Below are 21,750 nucleotides of genomic sequence, written 5' to 3'. Positions count from 1 at the left end.
GCTGAGACGGAAAATGGATCCACCATGATAAAATGGCGGAATAGACTCGATGGGCCAAATGGCCCAATTCTGCTCCTATATCGTATGGCCTTATGGTCTTATTTTCAAATTGGAAGTGATAATTATTCCAAATTGCACATGTGTTAAACTTAAATCGGAGAAAATAACACAAATAAAAGGGCATAGGAAAGCAAGTTGTATTTTAATGGCTTAATATTGCAATGGAAGAATCACTTCCCATATCCCACAGCGCAGGGGAAAGTCCTCTATTCGGCTGGGCCGGAGCAAGAAAGGAGCGCATGCGCAAGTGCGGTCTTCGGGCTTTGTGGGTAGCGGCCATCATGAAAGAGTCTGGAAACAGAGCGAGGATAGGGGAGAGAATTCGGAAAGTTAAGCGGAGAGGAGATTTCCATCGGTAAACCTTCGTGGAGCGAGGCTGGGCACAGGCAGCAGTTAAAGCTTTCGCAGCAGCTGAATTCGAAGGATTTGTGGAGTGGCGGAAACCGGTAAACTGTGTCAAGGAACTGCGCTGCTAATACGCATACAGGCCCGAGCTGCCACAAAGGGACTTTTTAAAAAAAATATATATATATCTAAAGGCTAGCACTGCGCTTCATTCGGGCTGCTTGAGACACAGTAAGTGCACAGAGTTAGTTCAGTGGTCTGTGCAGATCCGTGCGCGGGAATTCTTAATTCATGTGCTTCAAAATGTGACCGTGCTTTCTAAAGCATCCCTAGGTGTTGTGGAAGCACAGCAACATTTGTTTGTGATGTCACAATAACCGTTCTCATGACGCAGGCCGACCATTAACCCGGAGCAGCAGTCCAGAGTGAACGCTGTTCCCTCGCCTCCATCCCGTCTGCTTGTGTCTGATTGTCATGAAGGGCTGGAGTCACCCTCAGTGGCTGCTTGAGTGTTAAGAAGTGGAATGGGACATCTTTTCTACCTGATTACAACTTCCTGTTTATTGAGAAGCAGTTAACTAGGTTTCTCAGCATCTCCCGTGTAACTTTGAAACATCTTAAATGGTTATGTAAAAAAAAAATGCAAATGTTCAGAAAGTACTGTGTAAAATACGCAGATGGGTAGATACCTTATTGCAAGCAAACTGTAGGAGTAGGCCATTTGGCCCATTGATTCTGCTCTGCTATTTCATCATGGCTGATCTCCTGCTTTCTCCATGCCCTGACTAATGAAGAACCTGCCAACCTCTGTCTTAAATATACCCGATGATTTGGCCTCCACAGCTGCCTGTGGTAACAAATTCCACAGATTCACCACTCTCTGGCTAAAGAAATTCCTCCTCATCTCTATTCTAAAAAGACACCCAGCCCTCTATTCTGAGGCTGCATCCTGGTGTCCATTCAGTGTTTGTAAGGCCAATGTCTGGTGTTTAATATTTTCAGAGGCTGTAGAACAGAAAGATGAGAATACCCTTAAGTTTAATGCTCCTCAATAAAGACCTGAATATTTGGCAATCCCTTCAGTACCTATTTGTTATCTGTTTTAAAAAACTATATTTTAATTACATTTATGTAATGGACTTGAAAGCAAAAAAATAATAGCATGGGGGGAAAGGGGAGGATTAAATCATGGATTCATAGCAAATATAATTAAATGCTTTGGATTGTCTCGATGGATTTGGAAGAAAGTATGAATGATGTAATATGATGGTATCATTTTAACTGGGTTGCAGAAACAGGAACTTGTGGGTGTTCTCAAACTTTTGTTAGGGTGTTGCTGATCATTAAAAAAAATCCAGATATCATGATAGGTTTATAGTGCAATTGGCTTAATAATAGAATCATTAGAAAATAAAATAAAAATAAGCCTTACTGGCTGGGCCTCTGCTAAGTTTTTGGTATCAGATTTGGCACAAGGAAAGATAACCGGTTTAGGAAAGGCTGCTAGAAGTATGTGCTCTGACTAGAGAGGTTACATTGTTATTCCTTGTAACCCTAGGAAACAGTTTTAACCCTTACATACTGTTCGGGTCAAATTTGACCTGTTTTGACATTTGGCAGCAGTAAAAACACCTTAAATGCCATTTTTTAAGCTGAAATTTGATGACTTTTACTAAAGTGACCCAAAATAAGGCTTAAAAATGGCATTTAGGGTGTTTTTACTGCTATCAAATGTCAAAACGGGTCAAATTTGACCTGAACGGTATGTAAGGGTTAAAATCATTGGCAAAAAAAGGGGGGGAATGAGTTTTATCTTGCATGGTACTTCATGATGGAAATACCCGACTGACAGAGATGGCTATTTATTGTACTTCTGAATTAATTTCAAGAGATGAACTTTGCAGAGGTGTAGTTGTGTGATTGGGACCAAATGGATTGATTTCCATAAAAAAGACACCACAACTGTGAGCCTGGATGGCCTATGCTTTATACTCTGATCTATCGACTGATTCCCACTGAGCTGCCAAGATTGGATGTAATCTGATGCCCCAGCTAGAAGAAAGGCAGTGGTATAATTGGGCTTGATTTGGAACTAGCATTCTGATCGGTATACAGCAACATTCATTGTTCCTGATACTTTAATAAATGTAACACTGGATCACAGCAATGTTGTACTCTCCAAGTTACCTGTTTCTTGTTACTGAAGCAACAAATTGTATTCCAAGAGAAGATGAAACAAATTGTTTATAAACTGGCTGGAAGTCTGACACGGTATTGCTTTGAGTGATTCTAGTTGTATATGCTAAATGTTAGGTTCTGAGTCAAAACTATAAGAGGTACATAGATACTTGACATTAAACTGTTTGTAGAATCCAAATGATGTAGTTTTAAAAATAACTTGAAATTATATCCTAAAGTTTGACAAAATCCTCCCAATAACGTGCTAGATTTGTACTGTAGGGAAATACAAAACCAAATTGCATTGCTGCATATAAAACATAAGAACAGAATCAGGCCATTTTGGCCCATCAGCTTTGCTCTGCCATTCAATCAAGGCAGATTTATTATCACTCAACCCCATTTTGCTGCCTTCCCCTCATAACCTTTGACACTAATCAAGAATCAAACTTCAAAGTAAATTACCCAAGTACAAATATGTTACCAGATACGGCCCTGAGATTCATTTGCTTGTGGACATACTCGATAAATCCGATAACATAATAGAATGAATAAAGACCGTACCAACTGTGTAAAAGACAACAAACTGTTCAAATATAAAATTAAATAAATTATATAGTAATAAATAAGCATTAAGTATTGAGAGCATGAGATGAAGAGTCCTTGAAAGGGAGTCCATAGTTAGTGGGAACATTTCAGTGATGGGGCAAGTGAAGTTATCCTGTCTGGTTCAAGAGCCTGGTGGATGAGGGGTAATAACTGTTACTGACCCTGGTGGTGTGAGTCCTGATGGCAGCAGTGAGAAGAGAGCCTAACCTCGGTGGTGGAGGTCTCTGATGGATGCTGTGTTCCTGCAAGAGTGCTCCATCTAGATGGTACTCAGTGTTAGTGAGTGCTTCGCTCATGATGGAATGGGCCATATCCACGACGTTTTGTAGAATTTTCTGTTCAAGTGTATTAATGTTTCCTTACCAGGCTGTGATGCAGCCAGTCAATATACTCTCCACCACACATCTATCAACCTTCCCTTTAAATATAACCAATAAATTAGCCTCCTCAGCCATCTGTGACAATGAATATGACAGATTCACCACCTTTTGGCTAAGGAAATTCCTCTTCATCTCTGTTATAAAGGGACATCCAATTGTAAATCTGTGCCCTCTGGTCCTAGACTCTCCCACCATCGTGAATATTTTCTCTTAAGTCCACTTTGTCTTGGCCTTTCAACATTGGATAAGTTTCAATGAGATTCCCCCCTCTTTATTCTAAACTCCAATGAGTACAGTCCCAGAAACACGCAAACCCCCTTCGTATATTAATCCTTTCATTCCTGGGATCATTCTACTGACCCTCCTCTGGAGCCTGTCCAATACCAGCACATCTTTTCTTAGGTAACTGCTCACAGTACTCTGTTTAAAACTTCAGCATTGTACCCTTGCTCTTGTATTCTAGTCCTCTGAAAACGAAAGCTAACATTGTACTTGCCTTCCTTACCACCAACTGCAAGTTAACCATTAGGGAATTCTGCATGTGGTCTCCCAAGTCCCTTTGCACCTCTGAGTTCTGAATTTGCTCCCTGTTTGGAAAATATTTATTCCTTCTACCATACTTCCCTGTACTATATTCCATGCGCCACTCTTTTGCCCATTCCTCCAATCTGTCTACAAAGTTCGAAGTTAATTTTTTAATCAAAATACATATTGATCACTGTATACAATCCTGAGATTCGTGTTCTTGTAGACGTACTCAGTAAATCCAAGAAAATTAACGGGGTCAATGAAAGTCCGCAACCAACAGGACGGACATCAACCAACAAGGCAGCAAACTGCAAATACAAAGGAAAAAAGTATAATAAATAAACAGTGAAGTTATTCTCACTAGTTCAGGAGCCTAATGGTTGAGGGGTAGTAACTGTTCCTGAACTTGGTGATGTGGGTCCCGGAGCTCCTGTACCACCTTCCTGATGACAGCAGTGAGAAGAGAGCATGGTCTGGGTGGTGGGGGTCGCTGATGGATTCTGCTTTCCTGCAGCAGCGCACCGTGTAATGTGCTTAATGGTGGGGAGGGCTTTATCCATGAGGGACTGGGCCATATCCACTAGTTTTTGTAGGATTTTCCATCTGAGTCCTTCTGCAGACTCCTGCTTCCTCAGCTCCACCTGCCCCCCCCCACCTATCTTTGTATCTATGCAAATTTGGCTGCAAAGCCATCATATCTCACAAACACAGCAAAATGCTTCCAGTTAATCAATTTTAATCCTTTCATTTGAGGGATAGATACTTCCTAACTCACTGAGATAACTTGCCCACTCAAATACAGCGATATTTTACGTCCATTTAGAAGGTTTACGTTACATACACCATTTCATTTGATCATATTCCTAACTGCAGTTTGATAAAACAACTACATTGTGTGCATTGCCCCATTCACTGCTGTGTGTGCCACCAGCTGTATAAAACACAGCAAAGTTTTACTGTTCTTCCCTACAGTTTGTGCATCGCACATTGACCTTGTGCTACTGGTGAAAATAGTAACATATTGGTTAATTATTGAGCTAATACACAGAGTTTTGCACTATTGATCTGGTGGAACATTTGTGTTCTGCCATGGACCTCATTAAAATTATATTTAAAAACTTAGCTATTTTAGTAATAAAAAGCTGAGTGATGGTGGCTTGATCGTTAAAAAAAGCAATTTCATTCACTAAGATATTTCAGGGAAGGAAATCTGCTGTCTTTGCCAGTCTGCCTTATCAGAACCACTTTAGTGAGCCGTTTAAGTGTCAACCACGTTATTTGCTCTCTACTATCTCCTAGCTCGGGGACTAGGTCACTAATATCCATTCTAAGATGGCGCTGGTGAATGTCAGTGAGTTCTGGCTGGTGGCAGATGAAACAAGGAAAACAACTAAATACTTCCTTAGGCACACTTTTTCTGGTAAATGATGATCACTATGATGGTCTGTAACTTCCCTTTGGACTTGGAGGCAATTTGATGTGGCAGGACTGAGGTGAGGCAGCGGGCTTGTCACCGAGAGCGAGGCAGACCCAAGGATCGAACAATATAAGCATCATTCTGAATCGGTAAGACTACATTGAGGTGGGGTCCAGGACTCAGAACAAACATATCGAGGTGACTGAACCCTATGTTTGGATGACGACTGGAGCACCGGGCCAAATTGAAACGATCAGCGTCAACTCTTCTGTGGACTTCAGTTGAGAATGCTATTTCCTTGCATTTATCATTTGCTTGATTTGTTTTTTTTTCCTGCACATTGGGTGTTTGATAGTCATTTTTAATGGGCTCTTTTGGGTTTCTTTGTTTTATGGCTGCCTTATGGAGATAAATGTCAAGGTTGTATAAAGTATACATACTTTGATAAATGTATTTTGAACTTTAGGGAGAATTCAAGCCTCACTTGAAACATCCAAATCCCGTGCAAAGGTTTATAGACTCATGCAGCATGGAAACAGAGCCTTTAATCTGCTGACCCCCTGTGCTGATCATCAGGACTCCATTTACCCTAATTTTATTCTACCAACGCAATACAATTTGACACTACGCGAGGAGCAATTAATGTGCATGTCTTTGGGATGTATCTTTGAGAAACTGGAGTATTTGAAGGAAGCCCCTGTGTCTCAGGAGGAGTGTTGTGAACTCCACACAAGCAACATGGGAGATCAGGATTGAACCTGCTTTATTGGAACTGTGAGGCAACAGCTGTATTACCTGTAGCTTGGTGCTGCCCCTTAGTATATGTTTGGTTAAGTAATGTCTGTTAAAGTGGCTTTATCTTGCTTATGAAGGTTTTGCCTCTTTAATATTTGGAACAATTAAATAGGCTCCTGAAGGGACTTAAATATTAGTTGTTCACCAGGGAACTTGTATACAAATGCAGTGTATATCTTATGGAAATATGTTTTGGTAACTTCAGTTCAGTTATTGAAGAACTACCTGAATTTGCCGTCAAGAATTTAAGTATAAAGTTCAAGTCAGATTTTCACAGATGCTAAGTCGTATTTACTGTTCAGCAAACAACAAGCTTCACATACCACAGTTTTGATTTTGTTTTTGTGGCTTTTTTTTGGCAAGAATATTTCAACTTATAACTTTTTCTGAAAAGCTTTATTTATGGAATTTCAGTTTCCACTGTAGTTAGGTGTACATGTTTCAGTGTTTATTTTTAAAGGAAACGCTTCTTGCCTAGGTATTGCTTAATTTCATTAGTTTCTGCAATAGCACTCTATCACAACTGAGTATCAGGAATCTCATTGAACTGACAGGAATAGTTTTTGAGGTAAAGTGGAATCATATACTGGAAAAGTGGTAGTTCTTGCTGCTTGATTTTTGTGGGGACTTCTGTCCAGATCAGTAAAAAGTGCCATCTCTTTTTCCAATGACATGTTCTAGACTTGTCCCTGCATAGCTATCACTCTGTTGTCTGGCCCTGACTTCCTTCTCAAATGCCATCCACCCTACCACTACCACTGATTCCAGCTTGCCTCAAAGTGTTAAAATTTATTTATTTGGAGTGTGAAACAATGACATGTAAGTAGTTCACGTACCAACCATGAGTAAAACCCTCTAGTTAAGCTGAATGAATTGTGGCACTAAATCACCAAAAAGCCCAAACTTGCTGGTCATCTCACCAATGACTTCGTGGATGCTTCTTCAAATGAAGCAAATGCGATATTTAGTCTTTAGTCTAATCAGATGTAATTGTCTGGGGCAGGAGATTTTTGGTGCTGCATTAGAATTTGCCTCCTGGGTAGAGGAAGTGGAGGAAAAGCAAATGGATGGCATAGTAATGGAGGCAGGAGTGTGTTTTACAGTCTGTTTTGTCTGCGCTTGTATTTAACAGACTATGCTGAACCTTGGGTCAGATTTCCATGGCTCATAAATCTATTAATGATTGAGGATTTTGCTGACATAAAGAATTCCAAAGATGGGTAATTTTAACAAGAGAAATTTCACCTCATCTCAGTGATGGGTGTGCCATCCTTTAAACTAAGTTGATCAGCCTGAGGAAAGAAATTTCTTGTGATCTAACCCATGAGCCTCAACTAAAAACTGTAAATATTTTACTATTATCTTGAGTGAATGTAAGGAAATCTTCCTGTTTCCTCATCAACTATACTCCTAATTCAACGAGTTGGTCTAATGAATCTATTGCTATACCATCCCAGGATTAATATTTATTTATTTATTGAGATACTGTGCAGAAATGGCCCTTTGAACCATACCGCCCAGCAACCCCCGATTTAAGCCGAGCCTAATCACAGGACAACTTGCAGTGACCAATTAACCTGCTAATTGGTACATCTTTGCTCTGTGGGAGGAAACTGGAGTAGCCAGACAAACCCACGCATTGCATGAGGAGGACGTAAAGACTCCTTACAGAGGATGTTGGAGTTGAACTCTTGATGTTCCGAGTGTGAATAGTGTTGCATTATCAGCTGTGCTACCATGGCGATGTATCTTTTCATAGTTACGGAGACCAAAACTGCACACAGTATTCCAGGTATGGTTTTGCCATTGATTTGTGCAAATAAAATTGAAGTAATTTGTAAAAGGAGGGGGAAGAAAGATGTATAGAAACATAGAAACATAGAAAATAAGTGCAGGAGTAGGCCATTCGGCCCTTCGAGCCTGCACCGCCATTTATTATGATCATGGCTGATCATCCAACTCAGAACCCCGCCCCAGCCTTCCCTCCATACCCCCTGATCCCCGTAGCCACAAGGGCCATATCTAACTCCCTCTTAAATATAGCCAATGAACTGGCCTCAACTGTTTCCTGTGGCAGAGAATTCCACAGATTCACCACTCTCTGTGTGAAGAAGTTTTTCCTAATCTCGGTCCTAAAAGGCTTCCCCTCTATCCTCAAACTGTGACCCCTTGTTCTGGACTTCCCCAGCATCGGGAACAATCTTCCTGCATCGAGCCTGTCCAATCCCTTTAGGATTTTATACGTTTCAATCAGATCCCCCCTCAATCTTCTAAATTCCAACGAGTACAAGCCCAGTTCATCCAGTCTTTCTTCATATGAAAGTCCTGCCATCCCAGGAATCAATCTGGTGAACCTTCTCTGTACTCCCTCTATGGCAAGGATGTCTTTCCTCAGATTAGGGGACCAAAACTGCACACAATACTCCAGGTGTGGTCTCACCAAGGCCTTGTACAACTGCAGTAGTACCTCCCTGCTCCTGTACTCGAATCCTCTCGCTATAAATGCCAGCATACCATTCGCCTTTTTCACCGCCTGCTGTACCTGCATGCCCACTTTCAATGACTGGTGTATAATGACACCCAGGTCTCGTTGCACCTCCCCTTTTCCTAATCGGCCACCATTCAGATAATAATCTGTTTTCCTATTTTTGCCACCAAAATGGACAACTTCACATTTATCCACATTAAATTGCATCTGCCATGAATTTGCCCACTCACCCAACCTATCCAAGTCACCCTGCATCCTCTTAGCATCCTCCTCACAGCTAACACTGCCACCCAGCTTCGTGTCATCCACAAACTTGGAGATGCTGCATTTAATTCCCTCATCCAAGTCATTAATATATATTGTAAACAACCGGGGTCCCAGCACTGAGCCTTGCGGTACCCCACTAGTCACCGCCTGCCATTCTGAAAAGGTCCCGTTTATTCCCACTCTTTGCTTCCTGTCTGCTAACCAATTCTCCACCCACACCAATACCTTACCCCCAATACTGTGTGCTTTAAGTTTGCACACTAATCTCCTGTGTGGGACCTTGTCAAAAGCCTTTTGAAAATCCAAATATACCACATCCACTGGTCCTCCCCTATCCACTCTACTAGTTACATCCTCAAAAAATTCTATGAGATTCGTCAGACATGATTTTCCTTTCACAAATCCATGCTGACTTTGTCCGATCATTTCACCGCTTTCCAAATGTGCTGTTATCACATCCTTGATAACTGACTCCAGCAGTTTCCCCACCGCCGACGTTAGGCTAACCGGTCTATAATTCCCCAGTTTCTCTCTCCCTCCTTTTTTAAAAAGTGGAGTTACATTAGCCACCCTCCAATCCTCAGGAACTAGTCCAGAATCTAACGAGTTTTGAAAAATTATCACTAATGCATCCACTATTTCTTGGGCTACTTCCTTAAGCACTCTAGGATGCAGACCATCTGGCCCTGGGGATTTATCTGCCTTCAATCCCTTCAATTTACCTAACACCACTTCCCTACTAACATGTATTTCGCTCAGTTCCTCCATCTCACTGGACCCTCTGTCCCCTACTATTTCTGGAAGATTATTTATGTCCTCCTTAGTGAAGACAGAACCAAAGTAATTATTCAATTGGTCTGCCATGTCTTTGCTCCCCATAATCAATTCACCTGTTTCTGTCTGCAGGGGACCTACATTTGTCTTTACCAGTCTTTTCCTTTTTACATATCTATAAAAGCGTTTACAGTCCATTTTTATGTTCCCTGCCAGTTTTCTCTGATAATCTTTTTTCCCCTTCCTAATTAAGCCCTTTGTCCTCCTCTGCTGAACTCTGAATTTCTCCCAGTCCTCAGGTGAGCCACTTTCTCTGGCTAATTTGTATGCTTCTTCTTTGGAATTGATACTATCCCTAATTTCTCTTGTCAGCCACAGGTGCACTACCTTCCTTGATTTATTCTTTTGCCAAACTGGGATGAAAAATTGTTGTAGTTCATCCATGCAACCTTTAAATGCTTGCCATTGCATATCCACCGTCAATCCTTTAAGTGTCATTTGCCAGTCTATCTTAGCTAATTCACATCTCATACCTTCAAAGTTACCCCTCTTTAAGTTCAGAACCTTTGTTTCTGAATTAACTATGTCACTCTCTATATTGTCTTATTGTCTATGTCACTCTATATTGAGCTTATTGTGAAGATTTGGTGATCATAAGTTTAATTTCACTTGCTCAGAGATTAGAGAATAGAATTGAGGAAAAATTCAACATTGCTATGCATTTAGATCTTAATAGAATCAATTGGACTGATAATTCAGGTTTATGTTGTCTTATTAGTGAGATTTTTCAAATCGCTGTTGCCTGAAGTGGCAGAATAGCTCAAATGATTTCCTGTTGTGTTGTGACTCGCTGCTATTTACATAAGTTGTAGGTTAAATGCTATTCCCTTTGTAACAATTTCTTTAATCACCGTGAAGTGGATCTTTACTATATCTGATTAGTTGAAAGCTCTTGCTCTGCAACATCTATGGTTCTATCCGTTATCAGCTTTGCTGAGCTCCCTGCTGTAGTACACAATGACATTGGTTATGCAGAATGGGGAAGTATGAGGTAAAAAGGATGCAAATAACTTAGTTTTAAAAAAAATATGACTTGCAACAGTGTTTTCCATCTGTTTTGCTCTCTGGAAAAAATTTGTAATATTTTTGTTTACTTCAGTTTAAAATAGGACCTGGGGAGACTTTTATTTGAATAAACCAAGAAAAACATTTTTTCATGCTGGTAACAATTGATCTGAGCTTATTGATATTTAATATAAAATTGTGTTTTCTTTATGTTGAAGTTGAAATATGCATGAAGGGAAAGTAGCAAATTCATTCAGACTTGGAGAGCATCCTTGGGATACATATGAGAGGCAGTACATAACTCTGCACCTGGGCTTCTAGTTAGCAACCAGCATTAACTGTAAAGAAGTTTATGCTTGCCATAATTACTGTAGGTGCAGTTCATGTAAAAAAAAATGTATAAGACATTTCTTTGTCTAACATCTTCACTGTGGGGGAAAAAAGTGCTGTCACTGGGATACAACAACACTTAGTTTGGGGCTGACTGCTTTCCATTGACCCGCTAATGGAACTTATGGAGGTCAAATATGGGTAGGTTAAGTTTCTCTTAAGAGTTTAAAAAAAAAAATCATATATTGATGGATAACAAACTTTCAAGCTAGACATTTCTACCACCACTCTTAGTGATATTTTTCTCAATTTAGTTTCTTTTACTACAGCAAAAAGTGCACCAATCTCTGTCCATAATGCATTTTGAATTTTGTCCTGCACTATTTAGTCTTCATTACGATTGTTGAGGTTGTAGTGTTACTGGGATTCATCACAATTTATTCCGCTCATCCTTCAAGATGGCTTCAGGATGTTTCAGCAATTCTGAGCACTGCATTTTAGGAAATCTGGGCAAACCTTAATATTAAGCTGAATGTTAATAGAAGTGATAAAGGCAAGCATTCGTGGAATTCAGCTGCTGTGAACAATCCTTGCAATATGAGCAAAGTAAAAGTTTGTGCTGGAAGATTACCCCTGGAGGTGTATTGTGTGCTGTGTGTGGCAGAGAGGATAGCAAGAATGTGGAGTGGAAAAAGGATGGAGTCAATAACATGTGCACCGGAGTTTGACCCGGGAAAAAGCATGGTTGTTACAGTAAAACTTGAAAGAATGCAAGGAGGGCGACAGATCTTCTAAAAGAGCAGCCGTGGCTGGTTTGAATGTTTGAAGAATGTGCAAACCTGCACAATATTTGTCTTGTGGAGGAGGCAGTGTGTGAAGACTGTGGCAGTAAAAAGATTTTCCATTGGAGCTGAACCGAATCGTAGAGAGAGAGCTTCTTATTGTTAACAAGTGTTTTGACGAGACTGTCTCCATGCATGTTCATCCCACTTGGTGTGGATTAAACTGCCTGGAACTTAAAGGCAGACCAGGATCATAGTAATCATGGAGACATTGCTGTCAGCTTGGGCTATGTCCACACTACGCCGGATAATTTTGAAAACGAAGCTTTTTCTCTTCGTTTTGACCCTCCGTCCACACTGAACCGGCGTTTTTAGCCCCTGAAAACGGAGATTTTCAGAAACGGTCTCCAGAGTGAATAAATCTGAAAATGCCTAATATCCGTTGCAGTGTGTACGGGGTAATCGGAGCTTTTTAAAACCGCTGTCATGACGTGCCGGAACAGATGGCTACTATCCCGCTTTTAACCTCCACATTGGGAATCTGAAAATTCCAATTTCACCAGCCTTTGAGGAAGAGTTCCAAAGACATAAACTATAAGACATAGGAGCAGAATTTGGCCATTTGGCCCATCAAGTCTTCTCTGCCATTTCATCATGGCTGATCCAATTTTCCTCTTAACCCCAATCTCATGCCTTCTTCCTGTATCCCTTAATGCCCTGACCAATCAAGAATCTATCAACCTCTGCCTTAAATCTACATAAGGACTTGGCCTCCACAGCTGCCTGTGGCAAGGAATTCCACAGGTTCACCACTCCCTGGCTAAAGAAATTCCTCCTCATCTCTGTTCTAAAAGGATGCCCCTCTATTCTGAGGCTGTGTCCTCTGGTCCTAGGCTATCCCATCATAGGAAACATCCCATCCACATCCACTCTATCAAGGCCTTTCACCATTGGAAAGGTTTCAATGAGGTCACCCCTCATTCTTCTGAATTCTAGTGAATACAGGCCCAGAGCTGTCAAACGCTCTTCATATGACAAACTATTCAATCCTGGAATCATTTTCATGAACCTCTTTTGAACCCTTGGGACTCCCTGGGTGAACCAGATCTCATCTGTTTTGAAAGGGAGAACCCTTTTAGTTATAGAAGAATACCTGCTGGTTCTAGGTTTTCCTTGAAAGGAAACATCCTCCCTTTGCTCCCTCTGTCAAGAGATTTTGGGATCTTTGATTTCACTGGTGGGTATGTATTTGTGTGTTTTTATGTCTTTTAAATGTTTTAGGGTTTTGCATAAAATTCTTGAACTTGGGAATGCTTTTACATTGAAACTGAAGAGAAAATCCTTTCTTTATTAATTATTCTGGAAAGCAATCCTTTCATATATTTAGTTCTGCAATGTATTAAGTAGATGCAGGTAAAGAAGACTTTCGTGTTGATATGAAGAATGATGATGCAGTTGGTAATATTCCAGCTAAGTTACTGATTGTTGCTAAGTATTGATATATTGAAGTAGATTGTGGTGACTGTTTCAGGAGCTGTTTAAATAGGCCTTTAAATTCCGATAATTGAAATGCTGAAGCGGATTTCTGTGATTTGATAATGCTTTACTAGGTGCTTGTTGCTTCAATTAAACACCGCTTCAAGTGTTAATACTTCTGTCTCATTAAATTGCAGTAGTGAGTTTAAAATTTTTTAGTGGATCTTTCATGTTGCCCATTTTAATTTTGAGCTTTGTGTCTCTTAGTGTATTTGTTTTGCTTCACACTAGCAACAAGACACCTTTATGTTCACTTCTGTTCTGTTGCTGGCTTGTTAAAATTTTTTTTGAAAGGGTTATTTCCTCAAATTTTTTTTGTTTATGATAGACCACTTGAAGCTGAACACAAATATAATTTCAAACTACTTGTATCATGTAGCAATTCAGAGAAATAAGAAATTAACTTCTATTGAATGTATTGCTGTAATTGCGTAATGTGCTGACGCTTTGCAATAGCTCACCTAAGCTAAAAGTGTTTTGTTGATGATTTTCCATTGTACTCAGTGTCTTGAGTCTTTTTGCTTAAGTGTCCAACAAGAATCAGCCAACGTTGATGGATTCCAGTTACCCCGATACCGTTTCTCCATGATCGCACTGTCCTGGTGAAAGTTCACCACGCTCATCATTGACTGCCAAGATTTGCAGGGAAGAAGTCGAAATGGGAATGCAGAAAATGAATTTTTAGTGACATGTTGCACTTCGTGGCTTTGTATACTCGAAGCATGGTGTCAGCCAGCTGCACGAAGTTTGGTGCTCTTAGTTGCCAAAAAAAATTTCAACAACATCCTTGAATGCCTTCCATACAATTTTCTTCTTTCCTAGTAGAAGTTCTTCGAATTGCCTGTCATTGATGACCTGATTGATTTGTGGACCAATTAAAATGCCTCCTTAATCTTGGCATCAGTTATTCTGACTTGAATTATGAACTGAAATAACAAATATAGGCGATTTAAAAAAAAATGGTGCATGACAGGGACATTTCATGGTGACGTTAATGATCAGCAGCCCAAAATCCATAAGGTACACCCAAAAGTATTCAGGAAGCAAATCTTTGTCGGTCACTTTTATTTATTGTTCAATGAACACGTTTCACTGTCTGAGAAATGGGTCTTTGCATCGACATAATATTTTGTATTGATGCAGACATTTTTCTCTATAGTAACTGTTTATGATGGTAAAATGACTTGTCAGGTCATTGAAGATTTTTTTATTTGGAGCATATACTTTAGCAAATGGCAGAAGTTCTGTTGTTAATATCCCACAAAGATCAAAGATTTTTAATCTGTTTCTGGATACTGGTTATTGAGAAGGAACTTGGAACTCCGACACTGCAACACTTCTGCAGGACTTGAACTGATATTTAAGTAACGTTATGGAATGAACAAGTATTACATTGCAAGTCCTCATGCAAAATTTTCCAATTTCTTGGGAGGTTTACCTTGAACCATTTGACTACTGACCACGTCAGTCTTTTAGAAACGGATTGTAGTAACTTATTTTGATTTGGCTATAGTTAATGAATGGGTTCAGTTTGTGGCTTAATTTTGTACATCAGTTGGTCGATGGGTGTAGGCAGTTTAGATGGCTCACCAGGGACTAGATGGGCCAAAGGGCCTGTTTCTGTGCTGTACCTTTCTGTTACTATGACTCTAAGTTAGGAACTACATAAAGTCACTCTATGCTACCTTTACTCTACAATATTGTAATGAATGGCACGAAAAGCGCATATGTTTGATCAGAAAGAATCTCTGAAAGGGAAGAGAGGAAATTAGTTCTGCCATTTGCAGGAATGAATATATATACTGTGTTGGACATTTGAATTTTATTTATTTAGATACTGCGTGGAATAGGCACTTCGAACAACGCCACCCAAAAACCTCCCAATTTAACCCTAGCCGAGTCATGGGCCAATTTACTAAGATTAATTGACTTACTAATTGGTATGTCTTTGGAATGTGGGAGGAAACTGAAACACCCGGAGGAAATGCACAGCTTCCCTGGGGAGGACATACGAATTCCTTATAAATGATGCTAGAATTGAACTCCGAAATCCGATGCTCCAAGCTGTAATAGCGTTGTGTTAACTGCTATGCTGCCGTTGAACCCTGCACCTGTTATTTAATAACATTACAGGAGCTTGGTTGCATGTATGGATGCCCATAAGTTGGAAATGTGTAACTTGGGGATAGCCTATATGGCCTTTTGCCCTTTGATACTGGAAACTGCAGGAACTTCACTGACCCTCCTTTCTGGGTCCGTTACAGTTTATGCCCTCATCTTTTAGTTGGAAAAAAGGCCGACAAAGGAGAACGTAACTTTACATGTCACAAATCCCTCTTGCCCTCAGTGCATCTATCTTGGTTTGGGAGTGTGCTGATCTCACTCTGGTTTTAGCTCTCCCTCCTCACCACTTGGATTGTCGGCAGGTCTGCATTCCCTTTATTATTTACATCACTGTACTGAAGTCAAATTTGTTTGCCCCTCCCAAGGGCTTTCTCATTCACTCCAATTAGGAGTACTTTCCCTAATTCATAATTTTCTGATTTGTTCTGGTGCTGAAACAGTTACGTTTATGGTTTTAAAATATTAAATTATTTTAAAATATTACATTATATTTTTGCTTCTCTTGATCTCAGATGTGGGCATCTAGTTATTTTCAATAATCTCACTGCACTTTGGCTTTCGGTCCAATTGAATCTAAATCGCAACTGCATCCTGTTATATGTTTCCTCACTTCTTCACGTTCTCCTCATTTCCTCGCTGCCAGCATATACATCTTCCCCAATTTTTGTATTCCTCACTGCCCCTGCCACTTAATTTCCGTTCAGCCTCCCCTCAAGCTCGACTATGTTGTGTCCCTCGTAAACAGCTCAAACTGAACAGTATGCTTACAGATCCTCATACAAGTGGAAATTTTAATAATGATGCTTTTTACTTGTTCATTAACAAGTACAAGAAATTAAGCTACAAGGTTTAAATTTTTGTGGCCTAAAAATAGATTGCTAGTCATTTTTAAAAATCAGTAATGTAAATGATGGATCTTGTGAGAAGTTCCAGATGAACAAATAAAAAACAAGATGGAAGAATGCAAATGGTGAGAGATCACACTTCAAAGAAAATAATTTTGTGTAGCCAAGTTATAGGATTGCCATCCAAGGCAGAACATTCTTTTGGTTTGCATAACTATACAGCATAAAACCAACAACTTGAACGTGCACCATTTCTATAAATTTCTAAGAAATGTTAAATAAAATTTTATTAACTTCTGGTAATTGTTACTCCAACAGATCATTCAGTGTGCTGATCCAAATTCTGCGATGTAATGGAGGAGAATTTGCACTGGATCAAAATGGTAGGCATGGCTCCATTACTTTAAACCACAAAGTGAAGTAGATTTATTTGTTAGCCTATTGAAAGAATTATCATCATTGTGTGCTGTGTCGTATAATGTGGATGTTCAGGGTCTTTAACCCTGATCACCCACATCAGGTGATGGCAAATCAGAAATGTGTTCTTTCAGTTTTGGGTGGCGGGGTGCAGTTACGTCTCTACTAAAGGAGGTGTAGTGTGCTCCTTCCCTCCGCTAGCCCGCAGGTCACTCTTGGGCAAGGTGTAGCACCTGCTTAGTCCCCTATCAGGGTCATGTGAAGCCATGGGAGCAGGGGGTGGATGGTCATATGAGCAGCTGGTGCATATCACAAGTCCTGGTTATGCGACCACTGATGCCGGCCGGACAATCTTGGAAGAGCATTGATAATAGCTGGGGTCAGTGGTTTGTTTGGCTATTGAAACAATAGCAAAAGAAAATGTATGTCATCCATGGACAGATTGATGTCAATGATTTTTGTTATTTAAGGGAGATAATTTTTATGCTTTCCAGGATTGCGGAAGAGATTTGCAGAAACTTCTGGAGCTTCTCTGCATGTTGCTTACATATCAATTACCATGTCTAGTTAATAATTTCTTTTTTCTTATTGCATATTTTTTCTTTACAGATTTAGCAAAACAGTCCCACTGAAGAATGAATATTGAAGACAAACTTGATCGAATTTTTCTTAAATGCAGCAGTATAAATGAAATGCAGTCTTCCAGACCGCAAGTTGTGGTGGGCAGCATTTCCAATCAGCCTTCTGTACATATAGGAGTACAGGAAACCGTATTAGAAGAGAGGGAGATCTCTCATGAAGAAATTCTCCACCAAGAAACGGTTTTACAGGAAAGCACCCTCCCACAGGAGGAACTTATTTCACATGATGAGCTAATGATCCACGAAGAGACCGTTAAAAATGATGATGATGAACAAGATGGCCATGAACGGCTCCCTCAGGAGTTAACATATGAGTTAAATGTGAGTGGGCAGTGTCAGCTGACTTAATTTATCTTTTTTATTTTACCCAGGCAGTACAGCAAAATATATAGCTCAGTTAAACTGTATTCTTGCAGTGGGAGTCAAGATTATATCATTGTTTTTATTGTTTTCTGCTGGATAGAATATTGGCTAGCCTTCTAAGCCTGATCCAGTCCTAACAAAACTAAGCACCAAGAGTTTTCGCATTTCTTTCCGCTATATGTGTGAAACCTGTTGGAAGAGGTTTAAGTTTTCATGTTTTGTTAGAACATAAGTACAGCACAGTAACAGGCCATTAGGCCCACAGTGTTGTGCCAAACCAGCTAAAGAGTAAATCAAAAACAGCCATACACTAATCCTTCTTGCCTACACAACGTCCATATCCCTCCATCTTCCTCACATTCATGTGTCCATCTAAACGTTTCTTAAACACCTCTAATGTATTTGCTTCTACCACCATACCGGGCAGTGCATTCCATGCACCCACCGCTCTCTGAGTAAAGAACTTGCCCTTCACATCCCCTTTGAAGCTACCCCCTCTCACCTTCCATGCATGCCCTCTGGTATTAGATATTTCAACCCTGGGAAACAGATACTCTTGATCCACTCTATGCCTCTCATAATCTTGTAAACCTCTATCAGATCGCCTCTTTGCCTCCAACGCTGCAGGGAAAACAATCCCAATTTTATCCAGCCTCTCATGATAGCATAGGCCCTCAAACCAGGCAGCATCCTGGTAGACCTCTCCTGCACCCTCTCCAAAGCCTCAACATCCTTCCTATAGTAGGGCAACCAGAACTATGTGCAATACTCAAGATGTGGCCTAAGTAGAGTTTTATAAAATTGCAAAATAACCTCTTGACTTTTGAACTCATTGACTCAACTAATTAAGCATTTCATAAGCCGCTTTAGTCCTGACATTTGTTTGTTTAAGACAAAATTGAATTATTTGTAAGTACAAAGCTCTAAGTGCTGTAATTTAGACATTTTGCAACCATCTTGCATGATGAATACTGAATTTTTAAAAATTTTTGCAATGCTATGGCCACACTGCTTACCAAAATGCACTAAAGTCACAACTCAGTGAGTTAATTGGATATGGCCACAAGGTGCTTTCCAGGGGAAAGTGGTAAAATCTGCAAGGAAAGTTATAAAATTATTACTTTCAGTATGTTATTGCTTTCAGAAATGTTATCTACATAATTTTAGTCATATATATAATTTCTGTATTAAATATAGCATTGTGCAAAAGTCTTAGGCTAGGATGTGTAAGACTTTTGCACAGTACTATATTCGTCAATGTGATGTGGAGAGTGAGTTTGTATGCTTTGCAGGAGCAAAGGATGTTGGGAATGGTGAGGGTGGAGCGCTGCAGGAGGGGTGTGGGACAGGTGAAGATGAGGAATGCCAGGGTGGGTGCAAACCCACCTGGGCCTGAGACACCAGCTAAGGTCATTTGATTCCAAACAATTGGTTTATTGATCATTACAGAAAGTCTCTCTGCTCCCTCCCCTCTCCCTGACCCCTTCCCACTCTCGTCCACAATGGAGACCCATGTCAGAATCAGGTATATCATCATTCACATATGCCAGGAAATTCAGTTTTTTTGCGGCAGTAGTATGGTGCAATACATAAAATCACTACAGTACTGGGCACCCTAGCTATATATCTGTGCCTAAGACCTTTCCACAGTTGTCATCATTATGTGCCGTGTTGTATGACATTGGCGATCATGGTCCCATGACCATTATTGTTCTTGACAAATTCTTCTACACAGGTGGTTTGCCGTTGCTGCTTTCTGGACAGTGTCTTTACAAGGTGGGTGACCCTGGGCAATATCAATACTCTTTAGAGATTGTCTGCTGGCATCAGTGGTGGCATAACCAGGACTTGTGATGTGCACCAGCTGCTCATACGACCATCTACCACCTGCTCCCATGGCTTCACGTGACCTTGATCGGGAGGCTAAGCAGGTGCTATGCCTTGTCCAAGGGTGACCTGCAGGCCAGCAAAGGGAAGGAGCACCCTATACCTCCTTTGGTAGAGACGCACCTCCACCCCGTCATCTCTTTTGCACAGCACTGTAAATAATTAGGATGGTTGCGAATTAAGGGCTTGTACCTGAAGCTAATTTTGTCCTCCCAGATGTCAAATTATAGGAGTAAGTTCAAGCACAAATTGGAGTGTCACCAAATCTGATGGATAGAACTATCCTCTGCAAGCTGCAGCCAAAGTGAGGCCAGAATGCAGTTGTTCTTACACTTTAAATGAGTGAAGTGAGGCAGTAACCCAAGATACACATGCCATGAACATTGCACTCACTGGAATTTGGAATCAAATGCAGAAAGCTGGAGTTGTGAAGCAGCAGTTATGTAGCTGTGTCATTGTGTGATAATTTCTTTAAATATGGTACAGGTTTCCCCCACCATCCGAAGGTACAGCATTCCTATGAAACGTTTTGTAAGCCGGAATGTTGTAAAGCAAAGAAGCAGTTACCATTTACTTACATGGGAAAATTTTGTGAGCGTCCGCAGACCCAAAAATAACCTACCAAATCATGCCAAATAACACATAAAACCTAAAATAACAGTAACATATAGTAAAAGCAGGAATGATATGAGAAATACACAGCTTACATAAAGTAGAAATACTTTTCTACAATCATTGCCTGAACTGTTCTCTGTAGCGAAAATCTCATGCAAGTGCCATCAGCAAAAACAGGGCGCAAGCGCTCTCCAGTAACCTTTAAGCTATGAAGCTGCCAAATCATACCAAATGACATAAAAATACACAGCCGATATAAAGTAGAAATAATGTATATACAGCATAGTATCACTTACTGGAATTGGGACAGCGTCGAGCACACTGATGATGGTGTGTTAGGCTGAGTCGGAGGTTGGGGTGGTGCAGTGGCCCCCACCCTCTGGGCAGCAACCCAAAACATTGCCGTGAAGCACGCAGGGGTCCAGCGGTAGCCGGGAGGCACACAGCACATCTTTAAGAAAAAAGCCGAAATAAACAAGCTAATTAATTAGGTGCTGCCCGGCACGTAATTGTCGGCCCAGATCAGAGGTGATTGCCGATTGCGTCACCGCTGATCTGGGCCAACAATTACATGTCGGGCGGCACCTAATTAATTAGCATGTTTATTTCGGCTTTTTTCTTAAAGTTGTGCTGTTTGTCTCCCGGCTACCGCTGCATTCTCCGCCAATTGGTATCTGTCCGCGGCCTGGGTGTTGGGGTGGTGGGACACTGGGATGTCATCTCATCGTCGTCTGTTTCCATTAGAGCAGGCAGCTCATCTTCTTCTATCTCTGCCTGCCTCGATGTCAAAGGTCGAGGTTCGTCATCTGCTGTGGCTGATGTGGAAGACTTGCTTGACTGCTGAGCCTCGCACTTTTTTCTATCATACAGTTCTTTGTAAGCACTCAAACCATCCTGCAAATATCCCCTAAACCTACGTACCCTTTCAAAATTAAATTTGTACTTTATCATTACTCATTCGGTTTTGATTGTTATCCTTTCCTCTTCCAATTGCATCTGCTCTTCATCTATCAGTTCTTGGTCATGGGATGCCAAAACCTCTTCATCATCTTCGTCAGCTTCCACAAGCCAAACTCACTTAGTCCTTACTTCGTTCACCACAATCGAAACGCTTCATTACATCTAGTTTTACGCTAAGTGTAACACCCTTACGAGCTCTTTCAGGCTTTTCCGATACCTTAGAATTCATCTTGCTAATGGCTGCTCACAGGCATGTGTTTAAGCAATGCTGGCAAGAATGCAATACCAAATCCGGGGGAGAGCGGCTGCTCGGGGCGTGCGCTGCCTTTTATCGCGCGCTGATT

The 21,750-nt window shown here is 40.7% G+C and overlaps 1 protein-coding gene across 2 annotated transcripts in view; it reads left to right on the top strand.

Annotated features, from left to right (window-relative positions):
- The first annotated feature begins 323 nt into the window (after window positions 1-323).
- Window positions 324-21,750, top strand: part of znf148 (zinc finger protein 148) — a 59,586-nt gene continuing 38,159 nt past the window's right edge. Inside the window, exons 1-3 of one of the 2 annotated variants that reach the window (XM_072262085.1) lie at window positions 324-506; window positions 16,842-16,906; window positions 17,550-17,902. In XM_072262085.1, the coding sequence (XP_072118186.1) occupies window positions 17,576-17,902 (327 nt within the window). In that variant the 5' untranslated portion in view covers window positions 324-506; window positions 16,842-16,906; window positions 17,550-17,575. Of the gene's footprint in view, window positions 637-16,841; window positions 16,907-17,549; window positions 17,903-21,750 lie in introns of both variants that reach the window. The other variant, XM_072262084.1, reaches the window with a different exon arrangement.

Source organism: Mobula birostris, chromosome 6 (genome assembly GCF_030028105.1).
Source record: "Mobula birostris isolate sMobBir1 chromosome 6, sMobBir1.hap1, whole genome shotgun sequence".
Classification (NCBI taxonomy): domain Eukaryota; kingdom Metazoa; phylum Chordata; class Chondrichthyes; order Myliobatiformes; family Myliobatidae; genus Mobula; species Mobula birostris.
This window is presented reverse-complemented; position numbering and strand designations above follow the sequence as displayed.